The sequence below is a fragment of the Rhinichthys klamathensis genome, unplaced genomic scaffold (assembly GCF_029890125.1).
Source record: "Rhinichthys klamathensis goyatoka isolate OS25496 unplaced genomic scaffold, OSU_Roscu_1.1 h1tg000295l_1, whole genome shotgun sequence".
NCBI lineage: Eukaryota > Metazoa > Chordata > Actinopteri > Cypriniformes > Leuciscidae > Rhinichthys > Rhinichthys klamathensis.
Genome location: NW_026606814.1, coordinates 515,130 through 525,715, shown reverse-complemented (window position 1 = coordinate 525,715; position 10,586 = coordinate 515,130). Strand labels below are relative to the sequence as shown.

At 36.4% G+C, this 10,586-nt stretch overlaps 1 protein-coding gene across 1 annotated transcript; it reads left to right on the top strand.

The window, feature by feature from the left end:
• The first annotated feature begins 757 nt into the window (after positions 1 to 757).
• Positions 758 to 9,351, top strand: gnb3a (guanine nucleotide binding protein (G protein), beta polypeptide 3a). Its single transcript, XM_056269972.1, has 9 exons — positions 758 to 1,006; positions 2,892 to 3,031; positions 3,161 to 3,306; positions 4,120 to 4,183; positions 5,315 to 5,477; positions 5,630 to 5,696; positions 5,825 to 6,026; positions 8,250 to 8,466; positions 8,576 to 9,351. Exons 2-9 carry the CDS (start codon positions 2,975 to 2,977, stop codon positions 8,680 to 8,682), a joined length of 1,023 nt encoding a protein of 340 aa, XP_056125947.1. The 5' UTR covers positions 758 to 1,006; positions 2,892 to 2,974; the 3' UTR covers positions 8,683 to 9,351.
• Positions 9,352 to 10,586: the final 1,235 nt, after the last annotated feature.

Genomic DNA, 10,586 nt, shown 5'->3' with positions numbered 1-10,586 from the left:
ACTCATTTCTGTTCCCAAAACAATGTGTTTTATGTTTTGTTACAATAGCATTTACAGGAATAAAACGTATTGTACCTTGTGCCTAATTATACTGTAGTCTTCCGCTCATCTCAAAGTATAAATATCACTCATTTTGAAACAGTTTCCAAGGTGTACGCAACACCAACTCCCAGTGATCTGAAACCGTTCATCATTCCATACATAGAAATGTCTCTCAATCCATTATTTACTGTTTTCAGCTTCCTTGCATCACGATGACACGTGAGAATGTTGTGGATGTTCTGCCTGCTCATTCGTGACTAATAGGCTTCTTTAGCCATGACCCTCGTCTAAAAAAGTGGTGATGTTCTGGGACATCTATGTTCAGAGTTTAGGGATGTATCACCAAGGCCTTTAGGATCAGGTCTGGAAAAATCTGTCCCATACTTTTTTTATTGTAGGGTTTTTCATCCTTATATGAGCACTATTCATCTCAAAGCAAACTTAGCCAGCATTGGCATTGCTATTTTCTAAACAGGGAAAATGAATGGATATGCATTCTCTGAACAAAATAAATAAAAATAATAATAATTAAAAAAAAGATAAAAAAAAGAAAACAAGTAAAATTATCCTCTGTTTATCTACTGTTCCATTATCTACTGTTCCTTCACCTTGGCCCTCCACACACCTGTTTTTTTTTGTCATGTGACCCCATGACCTGATTCTCTCCACTATTTAGTTCTCTTGTCTTTTGCTCTCTGTTCTCTCCTCTCCTAACAGATTTCCCTCCCTCTCGCTCTCTCCATCCAAGGATTTATCCTTTCAGCCCTGATCTCACTTCATCCCCTCCAATCCTCATCTAGCCATCACAAAGGCATCACAGAGTTTACAGAGAGAGAGAGAGGGATCAGAAGGTGCGTAAAGCAGAAAACCTGAATGAACACTGTCCCGAGGAAAGGCAAGTGGATAGAGAATTGGAAAGGTATAAGAATTACAAATAGAGCGGAGAAACGACCAAGAGGAACGGGTAAGTGAGAGGTTTTTTTTTTCACTTATTCAATGGTATATTTTGGGTTCATTTTCTGTTGCTTTAGTTTTACCTTATGATTATGGCAAAGTTAAGATTATGATAATGAATTCCACTCAGAAATGTCCACTTCAGGTCAGAACCAAACCGTAACATAAGTGTCAATCAGTTTTATGCTTTAAATCCATAAAAATATTGACTTTTTTTTGTTGGTCTGCCATTTTTAGTCCGCATTAATGTTTTTTAAGATATAAGAAGAGGCAAGCTATTGAATAAAACGGATATTGGTACAAAAGGAATAATAATTTCTCTACATTACAAAGAATGCTCTAAACAAATGAAATAATTTCCAATGCCCTAATAGTTAATCATAGTATAATGAATGTAAATTATCAGCTAGACATTATTAATAATTTTTAGGTTCTGTATAAATAGTTATAGGACTTTTTAACCATGAAAAGTTTGTAAATTACTGAATAATAATATGGAAGAATGTTCTTTCAACAAAGTAATAATTCAAATGACGGCTAGGCCACACTTTCACACCCATTCCTAGTTTTTTCTTTCTCTCTCTCTGTTTCTATCCATCTACCCCCCTCCCCATCTCTGCTGTAGCTCTTATCCAGATGCAAAGAGCAGTCAATAATCGGATGAGAGCAGATTTGATTCAAAAGGCCTCCCTTAAAATCTCAGCAGTGTGGATTTAAACTCTCTCTCTCTCTCTCTCTCTCTCTCTCTCTCTCTCTCTCTCTCTCTCTCTCTCTCTCTCTCTCTCTCTCTCTCTCTCTCTCTCTCTCTCTCTCTCTCTCTCTCTCTCTCTATCTCTCTCTCTCTCTCTCTCTCTCTCTCTCTCTCTCTCTCTCTCTCTCATTATCTCTTTCTGGTTATGGCGTTTGGTGCTCACGGTCTTGTTGGTAATCACATTTTCTAGCTGTTTAATTCACACTGATGTCAAATACAAAAATTCTAGGTATGAAGTTCAACTCTAGTTCTAGAACAGGGACTATTTATTGATGTCCTTTACAGGACAGCTCCCTCCCACCGGCCCACCTCTCTCCCATCCACACCCTTGTTCTCTCGCTTTCTCCTCTCAAACAAATTTTAGGCAAAAGTCATTTGGTCATGAGAGCTCGGGAGATACACAAAGATTCAAAAAAGAATTCGACAAAAGGAAATAGCTTGTATTAATCTTCTTTTGTAAGGTAAGACATTATATTCAAACTTAAGAGGTATGCTTTATGACTCGCAAAATATATTTTCATTAAGATGACTGACTGCACACTAATTATAGGTTAACTATCCAAAATGAAGGGCAAAATTATTATAGATGACAATACTGAGAGAGTTTAACCTCATCAATAATATATAACATGGATCTCAGTGTTTTCAGAAAAAAAAAGGTTTTATTGTTTTTTTTCCTTCATTGATTCTGAGGGCAAATTAAAGCAGTTGTAATGTCCTAATAGAGTCACACTTATCATTGTTACACAGTAAAGTCCCTTTTATTTCATGGGAGCAGTTGGACTTAACCAAAAAATGAATGTACTATAGATATAGATATAGATATATATATGATATATTTATGAACTAAACTATCTATGTGTGTAATATCTGAATAAATGAGAGCAGGTGTACGTCAGTGTGCTTGACTCTGACTCATTACGCCCTTGCATGTTTGTGGTGGTACAAGTGAAATTTTGCATGCATCCTTATTTGTGAGGATTTGCAAACCAGGTCGAAGGGAGTTTGAATTGCAAATAGCTGTTGAAGAGGCAACTGAAGATATATCACAGTGAAAGCAACAACAACAAGCTCTTCCCACAAGCAGTCAAATAAATTGCACTGTCATGATTACTGTAACAATTAAATGTATATTCACATTCAGGAGTTTTCCCCAGCATTCTCTTGGATCTACTGACCTCACTTCCTGTCTGTGTCTGTGGGTGATCGTGCCTGACAACCGTTGCCATGGGTGAAATGGAGCAACTGCGAAAGGAGGCGGAGAGCCTGAAGGATGACATCACTGTTAGTGTCTATAGTCCCCCCCCCCCCCCCTAAATAACTTCACTAACATTTACGTAACTTTACAGAACATCACAGACTCACTCTCAGTTATAGATCAGCTGTAATATCTGTATGTTTTGTGCTCTATAGGCGGCCCGTAAAGCAGTGCAGGACCTGACGCTGCAGGATCATGTGGCGGGGACAGCTGTTGTGGGACGTGTCCAGCTAAAGACCAGGAAGACATTGAGAGGACATCTGGCCAAAATCTATGCCATGCACTGGGGGACAGATTCAAAGTAAACACAATAATATATGCAAATAAAAGCAACACAGGCTCTACCACATGTACTAGTCTACAAGGATATCGATATACACATATTTACATGATACTGATATGTCATTTTTAATAGACTTGCGCTTTAATTAGGCAAAGATAAGTGAAATTAATGATAAATTATTATGAACAGATGGATACATGTAAAAAGATGTGGCTCTTTATCTCTGACATTAACGAGGCTGGTCTGAATCGTGATTAAGTGACTTAGAAATTAGAATCCTGCACCAATACCTGGAAAAGGATCAGATCTTTTGTGTGATAGTAAATTCACTTGAGATAAACACTGAATTAATGCTAAAGTCTTTTCAAAACTTTTATTTTTCATACATTTACATTTATGCATTGTGTTTAGGTCATAAGTATGAATAAGTATAATAAATAAAAGAAGTCATAAGTATTTAATATGTAGCCTTCAAGATCCCTTTTAGAATCAAAACTATAACCCTGATGATATTAGCGACATCCTTCAGCAGTCTCCACTAGTTGTGGTTTTCGATATTTAAATTAAAGCTTAAATACAATATAATATAAATATAAAACATAAATGTATATATAAATACGTAAATGTTGCTTTGGTAACATTGGAAATAAAAAATAAATGAATGCTAAATAAAAATATGACAAAAGCACATAACAAAATTACTAAAACTAAAATAAAAGCCAATTCAAAATATTATTAAATAATATATAAATATTACTAAAATAACAGTGTTGTGGTCCCCTAAAATATTTAATTTCTAACCTGATGTTTCTTTTTGCCTCTCTCTCTCAGGCTGTGTGTCAGTGCATCTCAAGACGGTAAACTGATTGTATGGGACAGCTACACCACCAATAAGGTATTGGAAGGTTTTTCAGTTCAATTTTCCTCAGTCTGATATTAGAACTTAACTACAAAAAGGCTAAAAATCATTGAACCTATCATTACTAATTGTTTCAGATGTAATAAATTACATAATCTGTTGCTTTAACTTGGAGCTGCTGTCACGTACATTTAAATGCAAATCAGTTCTGGTGAAGGCTATTAAGAAAATCAGAATCTGCCAGTGGTCACATTTGTGTGCAAGAGGGAGGAGACGCATTTAAATGACATGAAGCACTAAAGCAGGGCTGAGATGCTTTCAGTTCTTTTTGAAAACATGGAAGCTGCTTTATGCAACATATTTATGATAAACTAAGGTCATTCTGATTTTATTTAGTGCTATTGCAACTTTATTTCTCACAATTGACTCACCTTTGTATCTTTTAATTGTGACTTTAAATCTCACAGTTGATAAAGGCACACTTATGAGAAAGTATGGTGCATGACAATCATAGCTATTATGAAAAATAAAGTCTCAAATGAAAGTTGCCATTGTGAAATATTAGACCTCATTCATGAAAAACGAGTAGAATTTTTATGTAAATTGTTCACAAAACCTTTGATATAAATTTTCAGATTCATTAAAGTGTTCATATTTTCAAAATAGTTAGTACGAAAAAACATTACATACCATTTTGTGTTCTTTTAAGATAACTGATGACACTTCATTTTGATAATAATAACACTATTTGCCATAATAATATATAACAAAATTAATTAGTTAAAATGGTAGTCCGGCCAAAAGTTTGAATTCTGTTATTATTTACTCACCTTTACGTCGTTACAAACCTTTATGACTTTGTTCTCTGGAACATAAAAGAAGATATTTTGAAGACTGTTGGTAACCAAACAGTTTTGGTTCCCATTGACTTCCATTATATGTACAAAAAATACAATGGAAATCAAAACTGTTTGGTTACCAACATTCTTCAAAATATATATATTTGTGTGTGTGTGTTTCGCAGAAGAAAGAAATGATTGATAAATAAGTATCATTGAAAATTACTCTGAAGCTTCATGAATGAGGCCTAATGTACATATAACCATTTTCCAAAAAAAACTTAATCTGTAGAATATTAACAAACTATTGTCTCTGCTTGTGGTCTAGGTGCATGCAATCCCCCTGAAGTCCTCATGGGTGATGACATGTTCGTACGCACCTTCAGGAAACATGGTGGCATGTGGAGGACTTGACAACATGTGCTCCATCTATAACCTGAAGGCTAAAGATGGTAACGTGAAGGTCATGCGTGAGCTCGCAGAACACACAGGTGAGAATGACTTCAAATACTTCTCATGCAGACCGATTTAAGAACCAGTTAGCAATCCACACAAGCAATATCTAGCCCATGAGATGCTTTACATCAGCTAGCTGTGTCTTGAAGTCTGTTTTTTTTAATGTATATGATTTTGTGTTGATCAGGTTACCTGTCCTGCTGCCGCTTCCTGAGTGACAGTGAGATCATCACCAGCTCTGGAGACTGTACCTGGTACATTCACTTTAGACTTCTAAGAGCTATAAACTAAAAGAGCAAAGAACATTTTGCTACAAATGATGTATTCAGATCAGCACATGATCTTACTTTCTTAAATGACATGACCTCTGACCTTTCTCCAGTATTATGTGGGACATTGAGACAGGAACAGAGAAGACGGTCTTCGCTGGACATTTGGGAGACTGTATGTCTCTGGGTGTTGCTCCTGACTTCAACACTTTCATCTCAGGAGCTTGTGACTTCACAGCCAAACTGTGGGACATCCGTGACGGACAGTGCAGACAGACCTTTGCAGGCCATGAGAGTGACATCAACGCCATTGGGGTAGGACCTTTTTGACTCCAAGGCTCCCCATTGTCGACTGGATACGAAAATGCCTTATATATTTTTTATATTACTTATACAATTTACTGGATAAGTCGTTTCCACCAATACAATATTTTAGTTTGATATCTAGAAAAATGTATACACATTATAAAAATGCCCATTTAGTATTATATATAATATTATAGTATTTATAATTTTTTTTTATTAACTTTTATTTTGATATATTTTTTAATTTATTTAAATTTTAGTTCAAAGTTTTGTCATTTTGTTATAGGCTTTTGTCATTTATTTATTCATTTTAAATTATTCAAATGAAACTTATTTTATTTCAGTTTTTTGTTTTGTTTTTTTTCTAATATTTCAAATGGCTATATTTTATTTGATTTCAGCTTTATTTCACTCATTTTTCATAGTTTTAGTTCTATTTTATTAATTGACATGACTTTTCCAGGTCTAGAAATCACACATTTAAAATTAGACTACCTCATACTGTATATACAGGTTTTCAAAGACAGTGAGAGTCCAGCTGGTTCTACAAAGACAGTCTTTGAGGGAGTGAATTATAATAAGAAATATCTTTATGTTTAGTTGTTTAAGCTTAATTTAATGCTTGTTTTGTCTTATTTTAAACAATTGTAAGTCATCTTGAGGCCCCCTGGTTGAGAACGACTGCCCTAAACCAATGTATTTAACGTTGATATGAAGATTATCTCGCACCATTGGTACTTAATAATAATTCATTAAACTGTGCGGTTTGTTGGAGAGATGCTTTTGCTTCATTAACACAATAAGCAAAAATCCCATAGATTTACATTGAGGAAGCAGCTCAAGACATTTTTTGGGACCAGAAATATTCTAGAGCAGGGATGCCCAATCCTGTTCCTGGAGATCTACCTAAATGCAGAGATCCAACACACCTGTCTGTAATTATCATTATAAGTGCTCCGGAAGATCTTAGGGTATATTTAGACGACAATACTAAAAACAGACGACAACTTTGTCAAAAAGATCCCCGCTCACATGGATTTGCTAAAAAGGCTGTATTATGCATGCCAGGCCAGTAGTTGGCGATGTCACTTTGTCAAGAAACACCCCGTGAACACATAATTTGCATGCCTGAACATGTAATATGCATGCGCATGACGTTTACACGAAGACAGTTAAGGGATCGCTTTCAAAAGCTTGCGTTTTCAGGCCCCTATAACACAGTTGTCGTGTAAATGAACAGCCAAAACGCATAAAAAGTTTTCCATTTTCAGTTGAAAATGGTGTCGTGTAAACATACCCTAAATTAACTGCTTCAGGGTTCAATGATGTACTAAAAACAGAAAAATATTTTCCTTTGCATTTTTTTGCATACAGATGGCAACATTGTCAAAATGATCCCATTCACACAGATCTGTGAAAACGCTTAAAAACACCGTATTATGCTGCCAGGCCAGTAGTTGGCGATGTCACTTTGTAAAGAAAAGCTATGCGCCTAGAAACTGACTGAACATGTAAAATGCATGCTCATGACGTCACTGTTTTCACAAATTCGCTTTTTCTTTTTTTACACAGAGACGATAACAATATAGTTTTCAAAAACCCCTTTGAAACCCGTTTTCAAAAGCTTGCGTTTTCAGTCCCCCAAAATGCCGCTGTTGAGTAAAAGAACGGCCAAAATGTATAAAAAGTTTTCTGATTTTAGTTGACCAGAAAAACGGTGACGTGTAAACTGCCCCTTAGGCTGCGTCCAAAATCGCATACTCTTATTATTAGTAGGTACTTATTTTGAATAAGTAATTACTTATCTATAGCATGAGTGTGTTTAGTATGAATGTAATCTGAACGTACTACATTTGCAATGCTGCCCTCATCACGTGACCTACCAGCGTCAGTTACGTCGCACAAATCCTTTCCCGTGGCCTCGTGGGATAGTAAACTGTCATCTGGGTACTTTTTCTGCCTACACTTTTATGAGTACTGTGAATTCAAACATACTTCTTTTTAGCCTACTATATAGTAGGTAAGTATGCGATTTCGGATGCAGCCATCGGGATGGGATCTTTTGACCTGGATCAGGAAGCAACCACCCAGAACAACTTAGAAATCACCTAGCAACTGCATAGCAACACACTAACAACCTCTCAAAACTCCTTACAGCCACCACATAGCACGCTCTAGCATAGTGGCAGCGAGATTTGCAATATATACATCTTTCTCTCTGTCACTTTTCAGTTTTTCCCCAACGGCAATGCAGTGATCACAGGTTCAGACGACGCTTCCTGCAAGCTGTACGACCTGCGTTCAGACCAGGAGCTCATCACGTTCCAGGACTCCAGCATCATGTGTGGAGTGACTTCCCTCGCTCCCTCTCTCTCTGGAAGACTCCTCCTCGCTGGGTACGACGACTTCAACTGCAACATCTGGGACACGCTTAAGGCGGAGAGAGTGGGTGAGTCACTGGAAAGAGATACAAAGATGGATGTGAACTTCAGGAGAACGCTTCAAATATATATCAGATGCAAAAATATCTGTATTAAAAAAGTGTTTGTCTTTTACAGGAGTGTTGTCTGGTCATGACAACAGAGTGAGCTGTATCGGCGTGACACCTGATGGGATGGCCTGCTGCACAGGATCATGGGATAGCTTTCTGAAGATCTGGAACTAAAACGCCGTCTCAAAAAGAGGCAAAATCAGAATATGTCAAAGACAGGGTAAAATGTAAAGGGGACAATTGAAACAGGACTATGGGATATAGTTGTATAAGTAGGGAGGGAAAGAGATGTGTTTGTTGTGCCGTCAGAACGAGAAAGATTGTGAATAAGAAAACCTCATTTAGAGACGGGCTTGATCTGTAGAATAGTCTTGTCAAAGAAACCATGTAATAACAGAAAACTGTTTTTCAGGGACTGCTAACTGCAAAAGTGGGCATTTACCAAGCCATGACCTATTTGGTGATTTAGGTAATTTTTGGATAGGGTCATTAACACGAGGGTGTGTTACAGCATATTATCAATATAGCATATGAAATAAGTCTTCAACACTAGTTGAATCAAGCTTACTGATATCTAAATGCATCCTGTGCTATCAAACCTACATGACAGAGGTTGCCAAAATAGTTCCGCAAGATCGAGTATACAATTTCAGTCTACACAGAATTTTCACTTTTATAAAATGTGGTTTACAAACTATAGATAGATGAAATGAGTTTTAGTGAGATTGTCTGATTGAAACTTCTTTCAAGTTTAGTGTTAGATTTTTTTGATTGTGATTTTCACTGATAGTGTCATGTCTTTTTCTGCTTATTCAGGCCAATAAAATAAAAACTACCGACAAACTTGACTCTTTTCCCTTTTTCCCCCTATACAATTGTATCTCATATCGATGGAAGCTTATTTCCGGTAATTAAAAAAGGTAATTGCGAGTTTACATCTTGCATTTCGGACTTTTTATCTCAGAATTGCGTGATATAAAGTCGCAATTTTGTGTAAGTCAGAATTAAGATAGACTTTAGCTTAGATTCTGAGGAAAACAGTAAAAATTGAGATGCAAAAAAAAGTCCCTATTATCTTTTAAAATGTTTTATTCTGTGGCAGAAACAAGCTTTCATATCTGATGGAATTGAAAACTAAAATTGTGTATATAATATACTATAATATGAGGAAATTTAATCTTTTTAATTGATCAAAATGAACAAAAAGTGTAAAAGATTTCCATTTCAAACAGTGCAGTTCTTTTGAACTTTCGATTCAAAGAATCCTATAAAAATGCATCAGTTTCCACAAGAATATTAAGCAGCATTTTCTTGAACATTAGAATAATTTCTGAAGGATCATGTGACACTGAAGACTGAAGTAATGATGCTGAAAATTCAGCTTTGCCATCACAGCAATAAATTACTATTTTAAAGTATATAGTCTTTAAATTTGAATATTTCACAGTATTATTGTTTTACTGTATTTAATCAAATAAATAGGCCTTGGTGAGCAAAAGAGACTTTCAAAAAAAAAATTCTTACCGACCCCAAACTATTGAACGGTAGGCAGAACACTGATCCTGGACAAATATCTGATGACTAACAGACATGACAAAATTGTGCAGAAGAGCTGGTCTAGCAACTCTCCATAGACGTTTTAGCTGGAAAAACCAAAAACTGGTCAGGCCAATCACATCGTGTATAGAGTTGGTGGGCGGGCTTAACACAATGACGGCAGAGTTGCGACGGTCAGAGCAAGCTCGGACATATTCGGTTTGAAGTCATTCATCCTCGGATGCGGCGCTGTTACAAAAAAGCTGTGGCGAAACGATCAACTTGTCATTTTTGCCGCACTCGTGCGGACGCGTCGAGTATAAAGGCTTTATTTACTCCGTGTCAGCGCGCGCTCTGATCGGTAAAGGACCTCCGAATCATCTCCAGCACTCCGAAGCACCACTACTCCGCCTCCGTTTCCCTCGTAAGCTGATATTAGTATTTAAACATTCTCTATGATATTATTATTTTAATGACAAAAAATGTTTTAATGACTCTTTCTCTCTCACACACACACACACACACACACACACACACACACA

Coding starts and splice junctions, on each gene's coding strand:
- gnb3a (XM_056269972.1), top strand. CDS start 2,975: ATGGGTGAAATGGAGCAACTGCGAAAGGAGGCGGAGAGCCTGAAGGAT. Junction 4,184..5,314: donor ACAGCTACACCACCAATAAG/GTATTGGAAGGT, acceptor CTTGTGGTCTAG/GTGCATGCAATCCCCCTGAA. Junction 8,467..8,575: donor GCTTAAGGCGGAGAGAGTGG/GTGAGTCACTGG, acceptor TGTCTTTTACAG/GAGTGTTGTCTGGTCATGAC.